The 27,991-nt window shown below is 43.8% G+C and overlaps 1 protein-coding gene across 1 annotated transcript; it reads right to left on the bottom strand.

Moving 5' to 3' along the window:
* Positions 1-3,190: 3,190 nt before the first annotated feature.
* Positions 3,191-27,967, bottom strand: foxo1a (forkhead box O1 a). The gene is made up of 3 exons (XM_076100524.1): positions 26,256-27,967; positions 7,959-8,150; positions 3,191-7,439 (listed from the first exon to the last, which is right to left on the bottom strand). The coding sequence occupies exons 1-3, from the start codon at positions 26,901-26,903 to the stop codon at positions 6,252-6,254; spliced, it is 2,028 nt and encodes a 675-aa protein (XP_075956639.1). The 5' UTR covers positions 26,904-27,967; the 3' UTR covers positions 3,191-6,251.
* Positions 27,968-27,991: the final 24 nt, after the last annotated feature.

Genomic DNA, 27,991 nt, shown 5'->3' with positions numbered 1-27,991 from the left:
TGGTTGGGTTTATGGTTTGTTTAGCCCGAAGGTCACATTAGATTAGCACTTGTGCCAACCACAGAAGCACTTGGACTTACCAAAAGGGCACTCGTGCCAACCAAATAGTCACTTGGGCTTACCAGAGGAGCACGTGGAGAAACCAAAAGGGTGCTTGAGAGGCATGTGGAAAAAAATGTAGGCACTTGGGACAACTACAAGAGCTTACCACAAGGGCACTTAGGTCAATTAGAGGGGCACTTGGGCCAACCAGATGGACATTGGTGGCCAACAAGAAGGGCTAATCAGGGGGTCACTGAACCAGACCAAATGGGACTTGAGCTGGTAGAGCACAGAGGTCAACCAACGGGGCACTGGGCTCAGTTGGAGAGGCCGATGGACATTGGAGCCAACCAGAGTTCCATGTTGGTAAACTATAGGCTCTGTAGTTTACCAGTGGGTGAAGGGTACTCACCCAAGGGACATTGTAAGCAAACTATGGGCACTTGGGCCAACCAAAGTAACACTTGCAACCAGAGGGCATTCGGGTTGACTGAGCAGTCATTTCTAATTTTCAGATTTTTAATGCTGTATTGCAGTCATGACTTTTCTGTTCATAGGGCCTTCAGGTAAAAAAAATATAATTTCTTATCAAACAAGACTATGAATATAGGTGTAACAAGCAGTTCAAATGGTAAAAATAAAATGCATACTAGATGAACTGAATAACAACTAGAAATACTATTTTAAACAACTGCTGGTTCAATTCCCAAAGAGCATAATGCAGGCTCAGTTGATGCTGGTGACCACCCATGGGTCTGCCATTCAAGTCAGCACTTCACTAGATACAGGCCCCATTGCTTGGTGTCTTTTGGGCCCAAGTCTCTCTGAGACTTATTTGTTCGAACCCACAGAGCTCTGGAGACACACCTCCAGCGCTCACACACACACACACACACACACACAAACACAGATTTGCATGATAGCTGAGTACAGTAGATACAGTCTCAAATGTTTTTTTGTGAGTTTTCCTATTTACATTTTAAACTGGTTCAGTTAAGTCCCCTTATGAATGTTATTTTTCAGCCCAATTACACAGTCAGAGTCCAATAGAATTCAGATTGAACATTTAAAGATGTTTTGTACAATAAAGCTCTGTAAATTGCAGACTAATCTGGCAGTGTGATTGAACTATTATTGGTTTTGGTCCAGGATGTGACTGATTATTTTTGGTTCCAGTCAAATTATTTATTTTCTCTTCTCTTTTTTTACTCACAACTGTACCAATCCAATGTACACCTCTTAGCCATTAACACTTTTCTTTTTAGATGAAAAAAATGTGTATGCCTATACACTTAGCAGATGTCCCCTGTTGTTTTTTTTGTAAATATCAGTAAATACTACATATCATTTCAATTCAATTTAAACTTTTATTTCCCTCAAAACACTTATGCTGTAGTATGACCCACTTTAAGGAATCTGTAAATACTTTTTTACTCTCAAATGCAGCAGAGTATGAACTCCATGGCATATGACAATGTCCTCACTGTGCCTGTGTCCTGAGATGGCCCCAACAGTCTAACCGCATTTTTTCTTCTGGCACACAGTGGAACATAAGGATTGCATATGCCTTTGGCAGGAGTCCACACCCACATTCCTCAGCTATGTGCTCACAAGCGTCCTCTCTGCCCCCCCCCCTTACCCTCTCCCTCCTACTTCACCCTGACACCAAAACTTTGGCCCACATTGCTGTGCACTTTAAAGGAATGCAAACACTACTTTTTCTCCTTTGATACGGGGGGGTGAAACATACAGAGTGCCACTTCTTGAACTAAGTTGGGCCTTCCAAGCTCTTCTCTACATGCTAGTGGCTAAACTGACTGTTATGCGTGCAGTTTCTGGGATGGGATTCATTTCAGCAACGGTACCTTGATGCTTATTCTCATTTCACGGAAACTTTCTTTAGTGTGAAATTCAGCCCTGCAGGAATGGGCAGGAGGATAAACATTTTAAAGTGAGACAACGAGTCGAGCAGAGGAACCAGTCTAGTCTGAAACTTCTTAAGAATACTTCTTAGCCAGGGTGCTTTTTATGAGACTAGTCTCCAGTGGCTTGTCTAGTTAAAGGCTATCTTTTACTCTCAACTCAAAGTCAAAGACACTATGGGGCCGGGGAGACTGTGCAGTTTGCTGTCTGGGGTGACTGGGTTCAGTGGTAGGGGGTGCATCGTGTGGAATGTGGCTGTAAGAAAAAGCCAGGAGGAATCATTGTAGAAATGGGAAGAAATTAGATGCCAGAACTGGGAGTGCAGCACACAAGTAGATCATTTTTTTTTGTCTTTTATAAAACAAGCCTCTGTGCATGCCTTGAACCTCCTGTTCTAGGATCTGTTATCCTCCTGTGGCAATGCTTACTTTACTGTTAGTTCCAGTGTGGACGCTGCATGAAAGACAATACTCTTTGATTGTCAGGCAAAAGGTCGATGGCTGACAATGTATATAGCTTTTGGCTTTTTGACTTGTTAGTTTTTTTTTCTATTCCGAACATAACCAATGTTGCATTATATCAAAATCCTACTAGACTTTGATAATAACCCTCTGCACCTTTAATAGACGTGTTGTCAAGTACTGTAGGTGTTGTAACACTCATGAGTCACTTTGACCTGGAAATGTCACTTGGCTCGTTAGCTGGGATGGAAATGTGACCTTAGGCCATACAACCTCAGACAATCATCTCCTGTAAAGCCGCTCTCCAGTTTAGATATTACAACACTCAGTGCTAAAGAAGAGAAATGGTATACCAGTGAATCAGGTTCTTACTGCTCTGGAGGCAGGAATCAGTAGTAGTAGTAGTGGCTGATGTTAAGACAGAGCTCTTGCTAGTAGCTATAGATTTTGAAAAAAATCGTAATTTTTGCATAGATGTATTGCGCGTTTGTTTTTGACATTCAAAAATCCGACCTTGCTTATTTTTATTCTGAAATGTAATTTATTTGGTTCCACCAACTTGATGTTTTAGACAACCAAGTAGATTGCTTCTATGCCACAAAATAATGTAAGCTCAATAGCCCACTTACTAGCTTTCCACCTCATCTCCCAGCCTTCTTCAGCACACATGGTGACAGATCATGTCTCTTGATCATGTTTGTACCAAACCCAAAACTTCTGCATGCAATATCTTTGTTATTGTTGAATGACAAATCTGACACATCTTTAACACAGAAGAACATTTATTCAGGTCTTAATACATTAATATTGAACAAGTTACATATTTGTATTGATTGCAAATCACACAGCAAAATTCCAATTTATTCCTGTATATAAATTCAATGTAACAGATTTTTTATTTTAAAATATGTAATGGAAACTCTTCCTCTTGTTGCGAGGAGCACTTTTTCATAATATGTAAGTAAAAGTGCAATATCTTTCTACTCATAAAATTACAAAAATTGGTCCAGAAACTGCATTCTGAGCAGGACTTCTCCGACAGACTAAATATTGTGTTTTCCATTTTAAAAATTCAATATATCTTAACATTTTTTTCAGTAATTTGCTTTTCGATGCTCTTTTCTAAAAACTGTAGCTAAATACAAGAAATACAACATTGTCAGTTAACAAAAGCTTAGCATATTAAATCACTGCATCATACTATTTTCTAAATAAACTTCATTTTTATCCCATATAACTATCTGGAACATAGAGTTTTGACAACAACAACACCATAATATCTCACAGCGCTATGTTACAATAAAATATCTCTGTCATAAGTTCAAAGAAAAGGAAAATAGCAACATAAAATTAAGGAATACAATGCATAGATTCAATCATTTAAAAATGTAGAGATATAATTTACTTAGTATAGCTCTTTTACTTTTAGAGTGAATCCTGTGTGACACTGACGACATGGATTCATTACAGTTTATCCTGACTTAAGTGACCGGCACAAATATATCTCATTCTGAACATATCACATGATAAAAATGCTAAATATATCACTTTGACTTCAAAAGGCAAATTTGGCTATAGTACACTATGGTATATTTGGGTAAGAAAAGGCAACACCTGGCACCAAAGCCAAACAGCAGCTTCTTTAATAACGGTCTTTTGAAATGTTAAGAATTTCATTTTACTCTTCTTAAACCTGCCCCGCTCCCTGGATTTATTAAAAAAAACGACATCTGCGGTGTCAGATCATGTGCCATTAGTGATCTGGAGAATGCAAGTTTTCATTTCCACCAAACACCCAAACTAATTAAAGAGCATTCCCCCCTGGTTGAAGGGGAACTCATTAGTAGTAGGACAACCTGCATACTCGGAGCCCTTTGCAACACATGATCAGACTCACGCTGATATATGTGGTTTCTGGATAAATAATGCAATAAACATTAAGGTAGAATAGGCAGTTTACGTTCGCTATCTCTAAACCACTCGGTCTTTCAGCCACCGAACCAGTCGACTTCATCAGAAGCAGTCGTGTTCACAGACACCATCTTCACAAAGGTAACCACAAACCTGTACACTATTTGTTGACTCGGCTTAATAAGTCACTGGCAGGCCGACAAGCTCATTGTTAGTACAGCGATAAGTGGGAAAAGCGAGACTGCAAATGCAAATATACATGCTAGATAAAATACTTAACACTTAGTGGCGCTTTTCAGGGGCAAATTAAAATAGACTTGTTATTAAGAAGATGATCGGAGCTATAAATTCACATGTTAAACCTTATGTTATCGAATATTTGACTTGGAGATGGGTAGAGGTAGAAGGGGCAGAGTGAATGTGGAGTCTCATTAAAAGCAGAATAAAGCCGATCCTATCGATAGCGTCAGACGGCTCTTTTTTGACAAAAAGTTGTCACACTAACCGTTAGAGACAAAGGTTAGTTCTAAAACTATACAGGGGGACAGGCTGCTTAAATACTCACAGTGTCTTTAATGACAATCCCGGGCGACTCGGCCTTGATGTGAAAACAACAGCAGCACAGAACATCTTTTATCCACCAACCTGCCTTGACCTCTGAACATTCACAATGCTGCGAAGCTTTCAGGAAACCCTAACAACAATCTACAGTCACTCGTTTCTTCTTGACTTCTACAAAAAAAAAGTGAAAGCAGGGAACTGGAAATAAAGAATTCACTGTACTTTTTCTTCAAGACTGTTGGATTTGAGTATCTTCTGGACCGTAGACATTTACAATATAAAACCCTTCAAACCTGCAGTCGATATCTACTTTGTTAGGCACAATAAATAGGCCCCTGTGGTGTTAAGGTTCAGAGTGACGAATGACTCAGAACAATTCTGATGTCTTGAGTGCAGGTTATGCACTAGAATAAATCTATATTAACCACAAATAATTTAGGTCTCAAATATATACTAAATCCAGTAAACATCTACTACATCATTTTAATATGCATTCTTAATGTATGTACAAGAAATCAGAAAGTTTGTTACCATTTTACAGCCCGATTGAGAAGAATTCCTAAAGCACAGATCTGTCCACTCGACGTGTGTTTTAAAAGATTCTGATCCAGTTTTCAACGCGGGCTCACTTCTGCTGCCTCGACTTTTGCTTCCGCTCTGTAAACACTATTTACACTCTTAGAAAATACACTAAGAGGCCTGATTTGACAAACTGTATGATGACGCTATGTACATTCAGGCAATAACAAAAATGAGTTATTATGTAACATGATCCGAGGATCCCTTGAGAAGTCTCTCACTTTACATCGTGTCAGTCCACAAACCCATGAGCCGGATTACCTTCATAATTCTTCCGTAGTGGTAATCAATTATCACCACACTGTACATACAAAAAGCTTGATTGTGGACACACAGTAAACATCACGGTTTGAGTTGGTGCACCTCTACAGATCGTGCCGCTGCTGCTGCTGATGAGATGTAGTTGGCAGTGTCACTTGCAAAAAAGAAATCGCTGCAACCTTGATGAGTAAACCAGAGAGGTGTGTTTCAGTTTGGCTCTTATGTTAAGGCAAATAGTTTGGCACTTAGTTTGTACAAATTATTTGATATTTCAAAGATAATTATGATATCATCTCCAGCAGTTCAAGGGCTCTAATGGAGATGCGTCCTCAGCTGATCACGACCAGTCTCAGTCTGCTGAAGTGATAAGTATTTTTGAAACAGAAATGTTGATGGATGGGACATGGACTGCAGGTGAAGTTGGGTTGAGGATTAAACATCCTAAGATACACTTTTCTGTGTGTGTCTCAAATGAGTTCCGATTGTTGCCAAACAGCAAAAGCACTACAGTTTCTACCCTGACACCCAGCTGTGCGTAGTGGTCTTCACTCCGTGGGAAAAACCTTGTTGGGTCACCATCGGCTCAAAGTTGAAGTCCAGGGAGTCCCCGTCCATCAGAGTGTCGTGAAGGACCGTCTCCATGTCAAACTCAAACTTCTCGATGGACATGTCGTCCAGGTCGCTGGGCAGCTTCTCCGGGTGCAAGGGCTGTGGCAGGCCTGGTCGGCCGTATCCGTTGGTGTTGAGAGGGCAGAAGCCACCGGGCATGCCTCCCGCACTGAGGTGGCTGGAGAGGCCATAAGGCATCTGCATATGGCTTTTGGCTGCGGGCAAACGCGTGGGACCCCCACTGTGGCTCAGGGACATGAGCAAGCGGGCATTCATGGCCGGTGACGTGACCGGGGCTTGGCTGTGCACACTGCGGGGGTGAGTGTGAGCAAGACCATGCGGGTGACCGTTCCCTCCACCCATGAGTTTGGCTGCATGCTGGCTGCTGCTGTACGGCGGCAGCATGCAGCCTCCGCTGGACTGAGACACCACGGTGTCCACAGACGGCATGAGCTCACTGTGCTGGTCTGTATCTGACGTCAGCAGCTCCTTCAGAAGACCCGCAGGGCAGCTGTACTGGCCCATACTGGGCCCGAAGCTGGGCTTGCTCTCTGGCAGTGTCTGCAGCGGCATGGACGACAGGGTGTTCATCCCCGCTTGGCCGTACACACACTTGCGGTACTCCTGCTGAGGCTGCGCGGACATGCTGGGGGAGCTGTAAGCGGGGTACCCAGGGCTCGGCTGCATCATCGGAGAGGGAGAGGACTGGGAGGAGCCAGGGGTCGTCGCCCCTCCTCCAACCTGAGAGTTGTTGGGCGAGAGCAAGTTCAGGTTGTCCAAAAGGTTCTCCATGACATTCTCAGAACCGTGTCGCAGAGAGCCTGTCATCTCTGTGAGACTGGGCAGGGTGGCTGTCATCTTGGCCCCGGGGGCTCCCGGGTAGCCCATATGCACGTCTGCCTCTCCGAGGTCGTCCTCGGGCATGAAGGGCGAGAGACGACCGCTCAGAGTGCTGGCGTTGGAGCTGGTCCGAGGCCTGAAGCTGTTCCATGCATCAAAGTCGTCGTTGCTGTGGGAGTTGGGGCTGCCAGGCCACTTGGAGTAGGAGCCTGGGCTGTCTGCGCCTCCGTCAGGGCCGCCTTGCAGGGACAGCTGTGGGGAGACAAGGAGACTCTCAGTGTACTGTATGTGCCAGAGACAGTCAGTGCAACATATGTTTTGGGCAGATACCATTGGCAATACGACAAAGGGATGTTATTAAAAAAAGGATTATATAGTATAGTATAGTATATAGTAGTATAAGTATTCTCGCTAAATACCATATCAATAAAGTCATAATATCTTGAGAATAGCTTTTCAAGGGATGTTTACAGACATGACGACTTTAAGAAACAATAAGAAAAGAGGTTAGAAGTGTGAATATGAAAACCTAATTTATTCTTAGTTTTAACTTTCCTTTAACTCTACTAAGATAATAAATCCAGAGCATTGTATTTAACTGTAATGTAGCCATTAAGGACCAAGGACGGACCAATTTAGGGTTAGAATATTACCAAAATCTCTTTGGTCTTTGTCATGACACATTATGATGAAAATCTTGGCACGGTTCAAACATTTGAAGTCAGCGATGTTGGGCCACCAAAGCTTTAGCTGGATTATTTATTTATCTACCTTTTTCTTAGCTGCTCTTCCTCTGCTCTTGGTGAACTTGCTGTTGTTGTCCATGGAGGCTGCCCTGCGTCGCGGAGACTTGCCGCTCTTGCCGCCCTCCGGGTTCAGCATCCACCACGAGCTCTTCCCCGTGCCCTCATTCTGCACGCGAATAAAGCGACTGTGCAGCGACAGGTTGTGTCGAATGGAGTTCTGGGGGGAGAGGGAGAAAGAGGGAGGCTGGGTGAGAGGCAGACAAACCAGACAGTAGACAACAGATTTGAGTTTGCCCTTTTCTCAGAACACCTCAGATCCGTTTTAGCATACAACTGCAAATCCATCCGTACAGGTGGTTCTTTTTTAAAAACACACCTGGCTTGACAGCTGACTTACAGAGGAGAAAGGGGAGCTTTTTAAGGTCATTTTTAAGGTCATTCAAATGCCATGTCCAATTCAAAGACACGCATGTGCACAAACACACACACAATAGATGTCAATACGAGCAATACATCCTGACCAGACAAGGATTGATCTACACGAGGGCCTTTATTTCCTTCACAAAAACCGAGGGGTTCATTTTAAAACACCGTTATACCAACTCACATTCCACCTGACTATGTGTTTTGTCTGAACCAGCACAGAATGAAATGGAGTAAAACCGACACATTAATACCGCACTCCAACGTTGCTTAGTGACACCCCCAGTGGAAAAACAAATTTTTGTGCAGGAAGCCAGTGAAGCAGTATTAAAACACCGCAAACAAGAGCGAGAATATTGGGCAAACGTCTGCTAAGCAAACCACAGACACAGAGACACCATTCCTCTCCTACTTTACTGTACTGGAACACTTCATTTGTTTTTTTTTCCTGTTATGATTTTCAAACGCTTAATCTGCCCAAACTGTTATTGAAGTGACCATTTAACCCTCAGAGGATAATTTACACTCTTTGGCTCTGGATCGTTGTGCGTCCGGGCCACAATATCAAGTAATGAGCCTTGGCCAGACGTTACTGTGCATGTGTAAAGCTTGTTGTTTTGGAAGGAAGGCTGGAACTCCCGACGCACACACACTCATGCAGAGCTTAGCGTGCATAGTGGTCGACGTCATCAAGCCTGTGAGTCACTGCTTCACATCTGGTTCACAGTCTGCCCCTCTGCTCTGCCTTCACCTCTGCTTCGCCTCATCTCTACCATCTCAACAATCCCGTCCCACTCCAACCTAAGTATTTTCATTGTTGATTCATTTCTTGACTAAGTATTCAATGATTTGTTAATTCAAAAAAAATCTGAAATTCATGAACAATGCTAGTCACAGTTTTTCATTGCCTCAAAAGATGTCTTGAAGTTGCTTGTTTTGTCCAACGTTGTCCAAAAACAAAGCTATTCATTTTATAATGATATAAAACTGAGACACGGAGCAAATGACTTCAAAGATGAAAGAGGTGCTCTGCAGCCATTTAGTGGTGCACTTCCATAAAGTTGGTAGATTTGCAAGAGACACATTTGAAAAGATGAATTGAAAGAGAAGAGGCCGTGGGTCAAGCTGGTAAAACGCTGCATTTCCCATAATTCAATTTGATGCCATCTTTTTTTTGTATTTTCTAAAATTTTAGAAAAGCTTCCTCCAGATTCACCAAAGACATTATACAACTGTTTGAGTCGGACTCCTCGTGATATGTAAACTGACCTCCACGAGTGAAATAGCCTCCCTTTAAACAATGAACAGAATTGTCATTTTCAGACAATTGACGGATCAATTATTTGACTAATCTGCTGTATCAAATACTATTATCTTCCATTCCAGCCATAACATCCTCTTTCATTTTCCTGTCTCTCGTTTTTTTCTGTAAAATCTCCTACTTTTCCTTCTCTCCACCTCTTTTTGCTCCACTCTGGAGGACCTCAGGCGCTCGGGCACATGGGGGCCCGCATGAACACTGGTCCTTCACAAATGAATGAAATTCTGAATCAAATGACCCGGCTGCCTCAGCCAATAGTCTCGAGCTAGTTTGCATGATCGGAGCGGAGACGTGACAGCCCTTCCCTGATTAGCCTAACAAATGCTTTTCTCCCCACTCCTCCGCGTGCACATCGCTGACAAAATGTGAAGAGTAAAGTCTGGTCATGAGCCTCTCCTTTCCATGACCGCTAAGAGTGCTGGTAATTTCAGCTGTGCTGCAACAAGGAATGACTGCAATGTGAGTGCAGACGCCGGGACGTCCTGTTACAGCCCTATATCTTCCTGATGACAGGAAGGAGAAACTCACGGCTAAAGTCTCCACTTCGGAGGCTCTGGTTTTCTATTTTGGCTTACGTCAGAGTCAATACCCTGTGTGCTGTGATTCTGGAGAACATTGAAGAACCAGTTCAAAAGTCTTGATGTTAGAGAGGGAGTACAAGTGAGGGGTCATAAAAACTGCTCGATGGGAAATACCAGAACTCGGCAGAACTTGGTGTGCCGTGTGGGGAGTGTGGCTGAGGGTGTCTGGTGGGGCCAATGGAAAAGCCTCGTCTACCAGTGTGTGTGTGTGTGTGAGAGAGCTCATGGTTTTAGTGCACTGGCAGTACGACAAACAGCAGCGTAGTATGGTTTTGATTCTCTTACTCTCTTCACTGCAGCCAGTGTTGTTGTGGTTTGAAAACGCGATTTGGGATGAACACACAGACATGAACACACAGTCATACTACACTTAATGTCCCGAACACACACACACACACACACGGACATTTACAAATTAAAAGCCTGTTTCTTTCGGATTCAGGGACTGTATGCGTCACTGATTTATCTCTGCAGTACACAGGAATCTTAACATTCCAGCTAATCACTGTGTGCAAAGTTCAGTCGTAATCAGAGCCAACTTGTTAGTATCTCTTAGGAAACAGTAAAGGCAGGATTCCCAGCCAGGCAGCCATCACAATCAACATTCCTCAGCAAGGTTACAAAACTCACCATTTCACAGAGCTGAACTCTGATTACCGTCGCACGAGGACGGACCTATCTTGTGTTGTATAAAAATATGACAATAACACCGTCCCATCTCAACAGACATAAGATATTGCATGGAGATGAAGTAGCCTGCAAACTAATATAAATACATAATGTTGCTTGCAATTATTACATAGTAATGTGAATAAAACCCTTTTTGTTGCACTGAGGAATTTAATCATTGGAAAACAGGTAGTAACCTGATGTTATCTCTGAAGGCTAGTTCATGTAGCCAGGGATAATAAAAAAAAAAGACTTTACTCTGTTCTGCCTGAGCCCACCGCACGGAGCACCACCTCTGTTCTCTGAGTCAACAGAGCGGCGCTGGCAAAACACGAGGAAGTGGCCACATGAAAGAGGACTGTGACAGGAAACAGAGCTGACTTCCTGCCTCACAGGAAACGTGGCGGTCACGAGGCGGAGAAAAAGGCATGGAATGCGAAAGCCACAGCGGCGTGAGCCGAGTGGACAGCACAAATTTAACTTTAGTCCCCCTCCTCTAACTCCCCACCCCCACAGAGTTTATGTTTAGCAACAGGCACTAATCCCTGATGTCACAATATATGAAAAGTAATGTTCACCTTGTCGTGTGACTGCTGAAACTGAATTACATGACTGGATACGTCATGACCCAACCAGTGGCTGCAGTGAGGACGTCTGGGTGGTGTGAGTGCGTGTGTGTGAGAGAATGTGGGGGTAGGCTATTTGAGAAATTGAGAAAGAGGGGTTGTGTGTGTGACAGAGTGAGCGTGCATCAGTAAAGAACACACTGTGCTGGTTTAAACTCCCTCACTGGCAGCACTACTGAAAGGCCACAGTGTTCAGTACATCACCCTCTCCACCTCTCCTTCTCTTTATTCCTCGTCTCCTTTCCTTCTGTTAATCTCCTCTTCTCTCCTTCTCGCCTGGTTTGCTCTCACTTCATTCCTACTCATTTTAATCTCCTCTCTTCTCCTCTCTTCTCCTTCTTTGTCCTTTCCTCTCCTTTCATTATCGCGTTTCCTTCCTTCTCTTCTTCCCTCTTCACCTTCTGTGCTTGTCCTTCCAACTCCTACATTTCCTTATCTTGTTTCCTTCCTTGTCCTCTCCTCTCCTCATCCTGTTTCCTTTCTTCTCACCTCATCTCCTCTCCTCTGTTTGCCTTCCCTTCACCACTCCTCCCCTGTCCTCTTCTACTTTCTCCAGCAGACAGAAGCAAAGTACCTGCAAAAAACCTGGAGGCAGCGTGCCAGACAGACGCTGGCACGCTGTCCGAGGTGCTGCCGCTCTCAGAGCTGCTCAAATGTCAACTCGTCGGCTGAAAAAATCCCCAGATGAGCAAACACCACCTACTTGCAGGGCTGCTTTGAATCAAGTGAAGCCACAAGTGAAACCTCAGCTGCAAAGCCCATACAGCTATAGGTATAAAGCGTCTGCAGCAATGCGCCCTCCTCGCTGACTGAAAGCGAGCAGCAGATACGAGCTCACACGCCAGCAGTTCTCTGAGAGGTTTCACTTACATGTACCAGAGATATGGAACCAGTGAAAGTGAAAACAAAATGCGGTTTCCCTGCACTATTTCCACTGATCTCATGAGAGAAAAGGTGCCGTCCTGAACAGGCCTCTTCACCTTTAGTTTCCCACGTTTCACACTAAACACCAGGTGTGTTCCTGCACTGTAACTAGCTATTTTCTGTGTAATGTCTGCGGGTGTGAAGAGGGTAACCTATAGAGTGTGTAGTGCACCCCTTCTAACCGCCAAAGTAAGTATCCCTAAAGCTGTAGCTTGGTCATGTCTGGAACCTTGTGCTGAGTCTGGCTGAGTTTGAGCAATGTGGCTGAGAGAGAAAACACATAAACCCGTTATTAGCCTAACACCAGCTCAGCAGACTGCCCGCTTAACAGCAGCATAAGGGCTGAGCGCACACAGCTCCAGGTGAGCTGGTGACGGGGAACTACCACTCACGGGAATCACAAAGTCATCGAAAGAGGCAGGTTTTTTCCCCGTCATGTCAGATACACTTAGTATTCTGTAGTGTCCATTACAACTGATCCCAATAGATTAGGAAATCAGGTGCGCTCGCATTGTGGTGAACTGGCTAGAGGCTGATCAGAGGGAAAACCCCTGCAGCCAGGGAAAGAGCACAACAAACATGAGCTAACCAAGAGGTAATAGTTATTTTCAGAGTCAGTTCTTCTTCTTGGCTAAAGATACAGTACCATGAGTCGACCCAACTTCAAATATATTTTCGGAAAGCTTTCTAGACCAACTTACCTAAAACTGCGATAAATCAAATATAATTTGTTTTTTGGGGGGATTTTTGCTTTATTGAATTTCTGACTGGTTGTTTAACTGGGGGATTTTTTTATTTATTATAATGGTCAATAAATACAAGATCAAACAACTTGATTTGCAAGAGTCTGCACCTAAAGTTCCCCTTGCTGAGTCATAGCATATGTGGTCACCGAGGAAATAGTTTGAGCTGGTATAGCTTCAACAGTATTGATCTACTGCCATTTTACTGTTGTTTTATTGAAAATAAAAGGAAACTGTTACAGTCTGATCTTCATATATAATCAGATACACACAAGAAATCTGGCTGTCTCTTTCTCTAACACACACACACACACACACACACACACACACACACACACGTGGAAAATAAAGCAATCCACCTTCACATTACCACATTCACAAAGCAATCTGAATAGACTGCGATGACTTCATGTGTTTGCAGTTTGATAAGTTATCATCAGCACCAATATTGAACTGGCCAGTGATAATCACTGACCTATTTACTAAAGTCAATACATCAATGATCATAAAAGGCAGTGGAAATAAAAAGCAGAGCACAGGAAATGTAAAGCGCCGGGCCTTTTAAAAAGATTATTTATACCCTCGGTTTCATTAAAACAGTCTGTAGAAAAGGAAATGACTGTTGTCATTAATGTTGCGTAGCAGCGAGCAACACAGCGGCGGCGCCTCGGGTTTATCTGGTTGGGAACGCATAAATGTGTCACTGTTCGCAGTGATATAAAAATAAGTCTGTTTGGCCACAATTTCTGTTTTTAAAAGCAGTCTCGGATTAAAAATGGAATCTGACCCCAGGACATGGTTTGAACCAGAAATAGATCATCTCTGCCCTCGGCCTCCATCCCACCCCCTTCCCAGTCTTCTATTCCTCCCTTGTCCTTTTCACGTGCTCCTCTGGGACATCATGCACGTACACTAATGGCCACAGCTGATCTCACACTCGTGTTGCAGCAAAAAAGGGTCCCTTCTCACCCGCTGACGTCAACTTCCAATTATTCAATTTGGCAAAGAGAGGCGAGAGTGGAGGCCCGGAACACAGAGCGCTCAGTGTCAATCTCCTTAAATTCACTTTCGGGGCAGGCTATGACTTCCAGGAAAGTTCTCCCTTAAAACGGTTAAAATGGCCATTGTGAGATGCTGAGTAACAAGACCATCATATAGCACAGATGGAAAGACAGAAAACACAAGTCATGCAGATGCAAATCTGTCTGCAAATGTATTTACTGACGACCTCTTGGCCGGATCTCTTTTTCACAATCCTCTGCAAGGAATCTGAGTGGAACCAACCGCCCTCCCCCAAAACACACACACACACACACACACACACACTCAGCTAAACTTGGAAGCTTGAGCGGATGATGATTGGTTAAGCTTAGGATTGATCGGTCTCATAGAAGCTGCAGACAAATGATAAATAGTCCTTGAGTGGTTCTGTGCATAAGGTGAGAAGCAGCAAAGCCACTGACACTCCAGCATCTTTCACCGCCGTATGATAGTGTGACACGAGTGGCGCAGTAGAGGGGCTATTAGCGAACTTCCTGCTGCATTGTTTCCGCACAGGAAGAGCTGGCCAGTCCTGATACTGATCCCATTGATGCCTCTGGTTTCTATGCAAAACGCTGCAGAATGAGGCCCTGGTTGGTGCAATGCAAGGGACTAGCTGAAGCAAACAGTGGGTTCAAGAGCCAGTACTTCCTAATCAAAACTCTGTAGTCTGACTGGGCAAAACAAGAGGAAAAAGGAAAGAGGGGGCCCTTGTTCAGGTAGGCTTTTCCAGCAGAATCACAATGGCGGATAAAGCTCTTACTGTACATCTTAGAAACACTTCCCCACTTATGACTTGCCCCCATTATGGATCTAAACAAACAGAACTCGGTGAGAGAATAATAAATCATCTGCCATGTCCTCTTGTTTGGCCAAGGTCTGACATTTGGCCTAATCGCTCTGAAAGAAAACTTGGCTGAACGAGTGAGTAAGTAAATCGTATCTTTCAAAACAGTTGATGTTTAAGAAAAGAAGGCAGAACGTTTTGTGTTCTTTGGCTGTAAAGCTTAAATCCAATCTGTTCTTTGCTCTTCCCCGTTTCATTACACCAGGTCAATTAGAAACGGAGATGAAGATGCCAACACACAATTCGACGGCAATTAACATCGACAAGACTGGTGCAAGAGACAATAATAATATCTAATTCATGTTTGCTAAATTCTAAGTTTCATCTCAGAAAGCTAACACAAATCAAATATCTTCTTACGTCATGACGATGTCCAAGTAGTCAATTTGAATATTTGCATGTAGCAGCTTAAGGGACTGTTGTTTAAAAAATGACAACTGTGGACTTCATTGTTTCTTACACACAGCTTGGTGATAATTCAATATCACTTATTGACCTTCGATTTGATCACATCATGTTGTCATTATACAAGTTTCTGTTACAAAGCAAACAACCCTCAGCTGACACATCAACTGCTTTTATCATCACTAACTCAACTGTCGCTTCAACTCCTTTTAATGCTTACGCTTCAAATGACACTTTTCAGTGCTTGAACTTCAACTATAACTCTCAGAAGTAAAAATATCTTCAAAACAATTCAACACGTGAGAAGTTTCAAATGTTTGTACTTCACTTCGGTTAGTTGTTATTCAATGCTATAAGAAAAGCAATGTATTTATAGTGTTTAATTGATTATTCACACTGCTCTCATGTCACCTGCAAGGTCCATAAACGTTGGCTGCAAAGAAAGAGAGTGACTGATTGAATTATTCACATTACATTTTGTATTTTCTTCAGACTATTCATAAGCTGCTCATGATAACTGCTGCACATACTTTTCAAATAATGTCCCAGCAGCGTGTTAACGGCAATGGGCAATCCTGACTCAGAATTAGGCAGCACACAGCTCATGTGTACGGACAGGGACCGGGTTGTGCTGGCCAAGCTTACCATGCTGAAATATGCACATGTGTTGCTATGTGCAACACAATGTGAGCCTGTAAATGCACAGAGTTGTGTCTGTGGAGTGCGGATATTTTTCGCCTCTGGATCAGCGGAGCGGCTGGGCCGGGCTGCTGCTGCCTGCATGCTCCGCCCGGATAAAGATGCAGTGTGTGGACCACTGCTGAGGGCCTGTGTGGCGGCCTGCATCCATAGGCCTGACCCACCACAGGTGAGAGGGGAGGGAGCGTTTATATTTACAAGCCTGTTACCCCAGTTCAACCTGGCAAACACGGGGATATCCCCGAGCTGTTTTTATGGATGGATGTTGATTCCAACAATAACTCTCCGACGGGTTACAGAGTTTCTGTGTTGTTTTATTACTCCGTAGGCGCTGATATAAATAAGTGCACTTCTGCACCGTTTTTATTAGGGAAAAAACAGTATACCAACCATATTAGTAATGAGTAAAAGTAGTGAAATAAAAGAAAAACGACCACCCACACAACGTTTGAATATGGATTGTTTTCTAAAAAAGTGCAGCTCTTTTGTTGAAGAGCAAAAATGTCACAGAATTTAAACAAGCAGGTTAGAACGTTAAAAAGTGTTAATGAGGGCACATTATTGTCAATTATGTTACCAAATGAGACACTGATAGTCTGAAGTCACAAGTAACCATGATGTTGTTTTTCATAAAAAAAGGATTTCTTTAAAAATTCTTCTTAGCTTTCTTTCCTTTTGACTCTCCTATTGATACGTCCATGATGCAGTCTGCACGTTGGGCTGTGATGCACTTACCTGTAGAACTAGCATGACTCATGCTCTGCCACAAATAACAGTTTTCTGAGAAAAAATTAAAAAAAACATATAGAGAAACCTTATGAGATGTAGTGCGCCATTACAGTCCTTTGATCACATTCTTTTTTTCACAAGCTCATTATGAAAAGGAAAAAACAGTGACACAACACAAAATAAATAGATATATGTGAAGCTCACAAGTGTTTTAAAAGAAACTGACTTTTTCACGGTTATCTTTAAAAAAAATGATCTTTGTGTGTTTGTGCAATGCACAGCACAGTGTGTTTAACATCAACACATTGCTCTGATTAACACTTGTTGCTATTTCCTTTTTAAATTATCACCAGCGTCCTTGTTATTTGGCCTTGTTGCTATTACACCAACGCCATTCGATGACACACGTTCAACACATGAATAAAATGAGAACAGCAGCATTGTGCTACGATGTGTTTATTTTGCTTGTTGAAAGAAGTCCTCAGTAGTCACAGAAAAAAAAGATGAAAAAGGTGTCGTTATTGTTTCAATTAGGAACTAGTAGATTGAGATGTATGACTACAGAAATGCTGCCCAACATTCAAAATCATATCTTATGAATACTTAAAAAAAACCTTATCGTTCATGGTTTGGATCTCACATTTTTCTGAGGGACAGTAGATAGCAAGTGTGACATTAAACCAGGGCACTGAGACCTGGACTTGGCATCCTAGTCAAAGGGGCCATCATCAATCTGGCACCAGTACAGGTCAGGGCAGGAGCCATACATGAGCAAACCTATCATAGGTAATAAACCAGATATGGGTCACAACAGTAATGGCAAAGGACCAACTGTTTATTACATTCACCATGTGGAACATTACATTTACCATATCATATAATCATAACCATAATCATAGGATTTAGTTTTTTATCTCGAGATAGGGAAACATGGTGAGTTGCATTAGAAATACAATATCGGCTCAACAACAGTATTTCATCTCCAATATTAATGCTGGATGGAAGATGTGTGGGTATATGCACAGATGCAAAAATGGCACCATGGTAGACGATGGCATTTGTTTTCTTCGAATATTTCTCACCTTTTGCGAAGTAAAATTCTTTAAAACAATGAGAACAATGAGACACAAAACCCAGTGTCGTCAACGGATCAGGATTCCTTTTCTCTCTCTAGTCAATGACAGGAGATGGATGATTCATTGAGAGAAAGAAATGAGTCCACGTGTGGTTACATGTCGAATCTGCCTGGCTGGCACTGCTGCATTTCCGACACAGGAACCCTTAATGGGAACTAAAGATGCCGCCCTCAAACCGAACAGGATCTCGCAGTACCCCGGGCATACGTAAATCAGGAAAACTACACTTTTGTCTCTCTCGGCCATCAGTCATGGTGACCAAATAAGGACATCCTCATCATTGCTTTGGAAATAGCTTACCGAAATCAATCTTAGACGTGATTTTGTTTTTTTAGTCTATGCGGTAGAAGCTAATGTCAAGTGAAACCGAGCTGCTGGTAACCTCTCCTCAGCCCCGTGAGGTGTTTCTTTTATAAAAAAACTACGTCATCCAAGAGCCTCGCTATACAACACAAACAATAGTGCCGCATTGTTGCTACACCAATGCAAACCTAAAGTGAACTCTCCTGAGGGCGGCTACAAACAAACAAAAGTGGGTAACCTGCTGTCTGACGCACACTCATGACGGCACTTCTGATTAAAAGTGTGCATTTAAATTCCTGCCCATGCCAGCCAGCTACAGAGCTCCTGTGAGCGTTCACACAATCACACAATCACACATGCCTGAATGCATGTGTGATTGTGTGATAATGCCCGACCAGTCTGACAGGCACCGTGCTTAATCGCCTTAGGGCGGGAATTGCCCAACAATGTGGGTCTGGGTAATGCCTGTGGTTTGGGGCCCTCAGCAGCGAGCGGTCCCGTAAAAAGTGTTGCTCTGCTCACTCCCGGCGTGTCTGCAGCTGGTTCACATGAACACAAAAGCTATGAGAAACTGATACGACGCCACATTTTTTTCATGGGCGAAGAAGCGTTGAGGGCTTTCACTTCTCGTTTGAATGGTGAAATTATCCGAAATCCACACACTGTAAAACGCCGCAGAGGTCTTTCAGCTAACCACCACAGGAGAACTTTCCAAATGTTCTGACTGATGAGAAGTTGTGGCGGCAGACAGAGCAACAGCGTATTCGGTGACACACAAACAAGCCGTGCCTGGGCAAACCCTCTGCCAAAACAGACGATCACGTGCTCTCAGCCTGCTACTACCAAACCCGCACTGAGAAAAAGAAAACAATCTGACTCATCCTACACTGTTTACCTGACCACGCTGCTGGATGTCAACTCTTATTTTTTACTCCAGAGTAAAGCAGCATGCGTGGGCACCTTTCCTCTGTCCTGTTGAATGAGGCGCTCCGCTCTGCTGCTATCTTTTTCTAAATCACTTATACTCTCTGTGCAGTTACTGGACTCCACACTCACTGAATGATCTGTCCTCTGGTCCACAGCCAAAAAAAAAAGAACTGACAAAACAAAACTCTGGCAGGGCTGCTGCGGGTTTGTGTGATGCCAGTGTCTGGGGTGGGTGGAAACACCGTATACACATGATTTGTTTCATTTCACTGAATGAAAGGGGCACTTTGCTGGGATTTTCCTGGGTCCTTTCCAATGAGATAGGCTGTATAAGTGGGAAGGTACCAGTCGTAGCACCAGCTGTGTCACTAACTTAGGCTGAAAATATCAATTATAGCATCGTGAGCCATTACTCCTCAGCTCAGTAAGCATACAGTCAAGCTCAAATTACACAATGTGTCAAATTCAAATAATAACGATGAAGCCTTTTCAACTCAGACAGACATGATCCCCTGTGTGTGGTATGTGTTCCTCACAGCTTCTGTTGATGCCCGGTGGCTTCCTCCCATGGCATTCCGGACCATCGCTGTTATGGAACAAATTATGAATACTTGTTGCAGTTATGCAACTTTAAAGCTAGAGAACGGCTAGATCCATCAATAAACAAACATGTACCACACGCAGACATCAACACCATTCGATATCCCTGCTGCGCCACACTGACCTGCTCTTTCACCTCTTTTTTTTAATTTCAGCCTGTTGAGTCATTAATATCCTAAAATGTTTCTTGGTGGAGGAAATGAGAGACAGACAACAACAGGGAGTACTGAAGCCGGGGGCCCGACAGGTAAACAAGTAAACACAGGACAGAAGGACAACATGTGGTTGTGAAATAATCTGCGGGGCTACTGTAGGTTCCACACTGTTGCCTAATCCGATCAGTGTGGATGGGCACAGTTACATCACTTTCAACATCACAATATTTTCCACTCATCGTCATCACATTTTCATACCACGCTGAGCCAAAAATACCGAACACAGGTGGGTCTACTCATGCTGAACCAATTAGTCAGTTGAACTGTTACTGAATTAGCAGCAACATTTTGATCATTTAAGACCATTCATTGAAAAAATATATACAACAACACTCACCGGTTCTTCTCACTGACAATGAAAATACTCATTATTGCACTCCTCCTATCAAAGACTAACAGGTAGGATTCATCAATACTCACAGCTGCTTTTTGTGGCAGCGTGGTGTACCAGCTATGGTGATTCGGCACATCAAAGCACAAAGTGATACGAAAAGCAAAAGGGGGCAAAAAAAAGCCACTGGAAGGAGATACTGGATTGAAATCAGCTGGGGAGAGAAGGAAAGTCAAAATATCACACCACAATAAAAAAAAAGATATAAAAGCCCCGTGCAGGAATGTTCCCTGTGTCGGCCTGTCGGTCTGCCATCGTGTCTGTGCATCTGCCAGCAGCAGGGCTTTAATTATGAGGCCCAGGTTATGTGCACACACACACACACACACACACGCGCACACACACACACACACACACACACAGGAGGCTAGCGTCCCACATATCTCTAACACAGTGCCTCACAGTTCCGCTGACTAACCAGTGGCACCAGACTTTGGCCTGCGGCTCCCTGATTCCAGTAAATGTCTTGTTATGCAACTCCTAACAAGTGTCACCCAGTCTGAACTTAGAGCGTTCTGGGTCTCTGCTGCTCCCTCTCTTTCTTTCTCTTTATCTTGTAATATTTTTTTTTTCTCTGAAGAAAGTAAGCGGTTAGCTTCTTCATGGTTTTACCAAAGGGGGAGGGGGGGGGGCAGTAACCCTTCACAACATTAAGTGTGCTCTGCTTTTGTGCGGAGGCAGAAAACCAGGAATGGGGAGGCAGGCGGCGCAGGCAGGAAATGGGGAGGAGGGTGAGGAGAGCTCCTCCAGCTCTTTGCCTGAGAAACACAGCTGCCCCTCATGTCTTGGGGCAATGCCAGGGTTGGACTCCTCGACTGCCTCAGGGGGGTGAGAGGGGTGTGTGTGTGTGTGTGTGTGTGTGTTGAACCAGTAGAAACAGGAGGACTGCTGTTCCATCCAGCTCCTTGTCCTACTAATACACATTCAGACCCAGAGAAACACGCAGTCTGTGATCGCTGATAAAGTACAACCGGCTTTGCGCTAACTCAGGATTAACATGCTTATTCTAATTCTTAGCTTCTGTATTTCTTTAAGCCATACTGTTATACCGAGGGTTTATGAGGGGACACATTTTAGATAGCACTGTAATTACATACACCTCTGCATGAACTGTCGGGAAAGTTAAACCATCTCAAATGAAAGCTAATGAAACAAAACAGATACAAAGTGACACAAAGTTATCAATTAATTTGATTAGATTGGATTAAAAGAGTTAGAGTGACCTTCAATGTGATGTTTACAGTAAGTTAAGGCTGCGCAATATACACCGTAAGACGACAGAAATCTCTGGAAGTTAACACAAGATTTCGTCTGTATTCCCTTATCTATATTTTAAATATTGTTATAGTTGAAGCCTGAGTAACCTCAGCTGAAATGTTGTTGCATAATGTAAGCTTCACTTTTCTACAGTATTTTTCTCTTGCATTTATTTGCTAATGGCCAGATTGGTTGGTTGTCTCTGGAAACATGGCTGGTAATACAAGTAACCAGCTACACTCAATGCAAAGACGCACAATATGTTATTGGTGTAAGTGTCAGCCGATAAGTAACACAAAATTGCAGTATAGAAGACTAGGTTTGGGGGTAAATTAGAAACAGTGTCGCCAAGTTTATCCACATATATATACATATATACATATATATTAACAAATCTAAGAGATCCGTATCAAGATTGTTTGCTTTTGTTATGCGTTTACATTGAAAAAATTATTGACAACAGATAAATGTTAACCGGATTTTTAAAAACTCACTGATATCAATAAAACACAACTTGCATTCTGAATATCAATAACCAGTCACGTCTCTGGGATCCATGCGTTATGAAGTCAAATCACAGTATTCCACACACACACACACACACACACACACACACACACTCGCACACACTTGTAATCCCGACCTACTACACAACCTATCTGCGCCTCCCCTCTTGGTGATGCCTACAGTGTTTACAGTTGGACTGAGGGGGATTGGAGTCGATGGGTGCAGTTACATGGTAATGACCCTGGGGTCACATGCTGTACGATCTGCTCGTACCTGCATGTTTGTCTGCTCCGGCGCAGTTTGTTTGGAGATCTGTGGGAGTGTTTACCAGCGTAGGTTGAGGAATTTCAGGTCAAGAGAGCGCCGTGTACAGAGGAAACCTATGACCGAATTGATCTCCATATTGACATCAAAGAGCACCCGAGCCACCCAGCTCCACTGGCTGAAGACAAATATTTAGCCTGTGGTGATGTACCAATAGTAGCGAAATACAAGAAAGAACAGACTTTTGGCAGGCACGGATGTGTGCGTACTGCATATATTGTACTGTAAAAGTGCTATGTGTGTGTGTGTGTGTGTGTGCTGCAGCTTGAAACACTATTTGTAATACTTGAAGTACATACATTTTATGGAGTGAAATTTTAAAAAGCGTGAACGGGACATTATTAAAAATAAATAACCAGCTCTGCTGAGAGGTTTGGTGATACATCATTTGTGCCATCTGTTCTTCTTCCCGTTGGATGGCATCATGTGCCAGGCCCAGTGTCCAGTCCGCTCGCAGAGCTTCTCCAAGCTGGTCCCACCTGGCACAACTGTCCTCGAAATTCACCCTGTCGCAGACGGCCCGAGGAGTGTGGAGGCTGCCATGACTCACTTCAGACACGACCGACTGTGGAAGGATCAGCGGCGTTGAGAAACAAGCTCGGCCTCCAACAATTACAGAGCAGACAGCCTTAATCATAGATTAATGAAAACTTCATGCGCTTCAGCCTGTTCCCTTCATGAGAGCCCCATCTGTTCAGAGAGATCAGTCACAGAGAGAAATGATCCCTGGTTACCTTCAAACAGACTGAACCGAAAGTGATTTACAATCAATGTTTGAGGGTGCCCAACAGCCATCGGTGCCAAGAGAAACAAAGCCTTTGGCTTGTGACGCGTGTCATCGTGATCACCGTCCAACAGCACAAAAGAAGCCGCCACAAAACTTCACTTATGACTTAACACCCAACCAACGCATCCGCCCGATATTTCCACCAACCACAAAACATGTACAGTTTTAAGTCTGCTTGTTTCATTCTCTCTTGGAGGTTCACCGAGTTCGAACGTAAAGGTCGTGTGATCATTGTTTTTGAGTGCTTTTGTTTCAATGTGTAGAGTCCCTTTGCAAAGCTGGCGTCTTCCGCATGAGGTCTGCCACGCAATTTACATATTTCCGTGTTTCCAATCAGTCACGGGGCCTCAGTCGACTATATATAGTCAAATTGAATGGAGAGGAACACAGAGTTAAATACTGATTAATGAATCTGACTGCTTGGGAATTCATATTTACATCAGAGGGCCAAGAAACAACACAACACAAAAATCACATGGCTGGCCACAAAAATTACCATTTTACATTGTCATTTTCCCTCAGCTCTCCTCCGGCCGCGGCTCATAAGTAAGCTCGCACACTGAAAGGACAATGTGTGATAGCCCCCCTGTGTGGAACCGAGGGGAGCTCCATGAATAACTCCCCTCGCAGCAGTGAATGGCACTTTGCTTTCCCACAGTATTACTCAGTCTACACCCCCAACACGGCAGGACAAGCAGCGAGCCCAGGCGGTGGCTGAGCGCCCCTCTCCAAGCCGCCATTCGCACACAATAACTGTTAAATGGAGCGAACAGCACTGAGAGACTTCTGTTTATTTAGGTACATTAATGAGTCTTTCGCACTGTGACTCTGCCGCATGCTTTGCAAAATGTAAATGATCTACTATTGGATGTAATGATGCTGGACTCCCGTGTCTTAACTACACTCTGCTAGAACATCCCAATAACATGATAACCTGCGTGTTTGTGCGTTGAGGGGCCACCTTACCACACACACCGCCTATCGATTCTTCCACGTTAGCTTCCACAAACGGACTGATAAGTATCCACTGGTCCTCATGGATGCATCGCCCACATGAATGCACCCCTCTTCATTTGGATTAAGTATTTGGGATGAGTGTTATTCACTGCTCAACGACGTCTTTGCTCTTTTCAAGCAAAACGGAGGGCAAGTTCATACAAGCGACCCTGTATTGATGTTCATGAATGGGACACACACACAGCCATAGCGTAGGACAGATGCTGCACCTTTCAAAGTACTAATGTACTGTATGTGATGAATAAGTGGAGGGAAATGTTGCTTTTCCTCCTTGCACAATATCATCTGCCCGGGTACCTGCTTTGTTTACGAGCCCGTGCGTGTTCCACCACACCGGAGGGGTTTTTCCACTCCCATATAATTTGACTGACAGGACTACGTTTGACAGCTCAACATGAGTTTTGTGTCTTTTTGTAAACACTGCGGTGAAATGGATGAAATATGGAGTATAGGCAACTGCATTTGTTGGATTTGTCAACTTCTTTTTTTTTTTTTTTTTATGGTTAAAATCAGTGTATGGCAAAATAAGAAAGTTGTGACTGAATTATTAATGTGATTTTTTTTTATGTGTATAACAATGCAGGCATTTGTGCCTGACATGAATGTGTCATCTCTCAGCACTGCTGTGACAAGGGTAGACTAAAAACAAAACAAAAAAACTCCACGACTGCTTTATATTTCATTGGCAACCCAGACGGCCTATAACAGAGGGAAGCCGCAATAAATCTCTCAATGTGTGACTACGGGCTCAATATGATTTCCCGCTGGGAGAGTAGACTGTCATCAATTTATTGTCAGACACCACTGAAACTATGTGTCTCCAAAAGGGAGGTTTACGCCCTTCAATAGTGTTCAGTGGGAGGGCCTGCCACACCACATCACTAATTTTAAGTCCCCTCTTGTGTAATGTCTTGGACGGCTTCCAGGACACATGAATGCTTCTGGTATCTCCTCACGACATGTACGTCCAAAACGCAGCTTCATTCAAGACGCACACTCTAATATGGGAAAAAAAAAAAACAACAACTTTGATTTAGCCTTAAAAATCTATCGTACGTTTTAAAATACCAGCAGAGAGAGGAGGGCTGTCTCAAACACACCACGCCAGAACTCACAGCACTTTTGACAAGCACATTGAGGGAAGCAATAAGGCAGAGAGAGGGAGAGAGAGAGAGGGAGAAGAAGAAAAATAAGCCCTGTTGAGTCAGCAGACTCATATAAATCACATACTGCAGGGAGAAGTCAGATGACTGTCGAAGATCATGGTAGCAAATTGCCCAGTTTACTGAATTGCCATGAACTGGATGGGTCACAATGAGGTGAGGTGGGGGGGGGGGGGGGGGGGGGCATGGTTTCATAAGACCAGACTGGGAGCAAATTCTAAACAACATAACAGACACTTAAATATTGATGCATGCTCTTCTGTCAATGCACAAACACTTGTGGGGGAAAGACAAAAATAAACACCCCATGCAAATATAAACAAAACTCCCTGCAGTGACAACCATACGTCATGGAGATAAACATGAACAGATCTGATCAAAAAACATTAGCCTAGTCACAGTAACTTGGCTATTAAACGCTACAGACAAGCACGACACCACTGGAGGGATATTACAGTGATTCCACGGGAGATACAAACATAGCACAACGCACTGAGTCCCTGTGTGAACCCACTGTTACGCGCCACAGCCAGAACTGGAAAAACTTTGCAGGCTACGAGAACTGCTTTATCGGGCTCACACACACGCACACGCACACACAACCACACACACACACACACACACATGCGCTGCTTCGCACACTGCTTCTCCTGGATAAAAGTAAACCAAACGAGAAAACAAACGTACCTTCCAGCCCGCAGAGCTGTTGCTGTCACCTTTGTCCTTGAAATAAGGCACACTCTTCACCATCCAGTCGTAAATCTGAGACAGAGTCAGTCGGTTCTCGGGAGAACTTTCGATAGCTTTGGTTATGAGGTCTGCATATGACATATTCCCCCATGCGTTTCGCCGGGAGGAGCTGCTCTTCCTCTGGGCAGCGGCGGCAGCTGCGGCCGCGGCCGCCGAGGACGACGAGCCCACGGGGGAGGAGAGCAGAGACACCTGCTGCTGCTGCTGCTGCTGCTGCTGATGCGGGTTCGGGTGCTGCTGCTGCTGCTGCTGCTGCTGATGTTGCTGCTGATGTTGTTGCTGCTGATGTTGCTGCTGTGGGGGTTGCTGGTGGATGCAGTTCTCCTGACACTGGAAGTCGGAGCACAGGATGACAGGCTTCTGCTCCGTGAAGTCCTCGGTCTCCTCCAGCAGGCTGAGGTTGTTGATGAACTCGTTGCCGGTGGGCTCCTGCTTCACGGACGGCACCGGCGAGGACGTGTTGGAGTCGCCCGGGTTGATGAACTCCGGCCGGGGCAAAGGCCAAGTGCACGACCGGGGCCGCGACAGGGGCTCGAAATCCGGGTCGATTTCCACCAGGTGTGGCTGCTGGGCCGCTTCCGCCATGGTCGAGAGGTGACGGAGCCAAGTGTTACAATGTCATGTAAGTGTGACGAACCTGTCGCCCCTCAAAAGTCGCAACTTCGCCTTTGAAATGTGCGAATAAGTTAAATCTGTCCGGGAATGCTGTGCTCCGCCTGGGCGCCAAGTCTACACTGAAAGTCACATCCCAAGCCGGTAAAAAAAAAAAAAAATTCTGTGTTAACAATAACAAAAAGTATGTTTCTAAAAATCCCTTTCCTGTGAAAAACAAAAGTTGTCTGAGTGTCCACAATGTGTACCCGCTGCTTTGTTTTTGTTGTCCCGTAGTAGTGATGTTCCGTGTGCGCCCCGCACAGCCTGTTGACTCTCTGTGTTGTACAGCATGTGAGGACTTACTGGAAGTATCATTTGTCAGCTGACACCGCCCACATTTGATTGACACCAGAAGAGCGCCAATGAATGGCATAGAAAGTGTTGGATGAAAAAAAAAGCGTCCTTGTTTTCATTCTTTCGTCTAGTAAACATATAATCTGGGCACCAAAAAAGAAAAAAAATCCGTCTATGTCAACCGTGTTTCTCTCTCTATCACCCCACCGGTATTTGACTTCAGACAAGGATTGTACACGTTTAATCCACAGAGTAGTGATCATATCCATTAGACCTACTTTTCCCTATATTACTGCGTTTGGATCAAAATGTTTAAAAAACCTACAATCAAATACCAAATCTCAAAATTAGGGGTACTGCATATATAAGACATGTACAAATATATACTGATTATACCAATAACAACTCTGTATAGCCTAATAAAAACACAGACATGTTGTTAGAAAAGATATAAGAATATTTTGCAACCAAACAGTTTCCGTCTTCATCTGTCAGTGTACTGCTCCTCGGTGGTTTGTTGGATCAGCAGCTGTTTGGGTGTCCTCAGCCCACTATGGACTTTATCGACATCTTGTGGCAATTGTGAAGTATAACAACCAGACACAGCCATCTAATCTCTTCCGCATCTATTTGTATTAGGTCAGCGTGACAAAGACTGACAACTCACCAACAGACACGTTTTATTTTTTTTAATCACCTGAGCGCTTTTTATCTCCATTTATTCA

This window comes from Anarhichas minor, unplaced genomic scaffold (genome assembly GCF_050575085.1).
Source record: "Anarhichas minor isolate MPS153535 unplaced genomic scaffold, ASM5057508v1 ptg000026l, whole genome shotgun sequence".
NCBI classification, from domain to species: domain Eukaryota; kingdom Metazoa; phylum Chordata; class Actinopteri; order Perciformes; family Anarhichadidae; genus Anarhichas; species Anarhichas minor.
The sequence above is the reverse complement of the archived record's forward strand: the minus strand, read 5'-3'. Positions and strand labels throughout refer to the sequence as shown.

Bases quoted from the DNA above. Each gene is read 5' to 3' on its own strand.
- foxo1a (XM_076100524.1), bottom strand. From the start codon at position 26,903: ATGGCGGAAGCGGCCCAGCAGCCACACCTGGTGGAAATCGACCCGGAT. The intron at 8,151-26,255 runs GTACGTTTGTTT...CTCTCCCCCCAG, and splicing joins ACAGCTCTGCGGGCTGGAAG to AACTCCATTCGACACAACCT. The intron at 7,440-7,958 runs GTAGATAAATAA...GTCTCCCCACAG, and splicing joins GAAGAGCAGCTAAGAAAAAG to CTGTCCCTGCAAGGCGGCCC.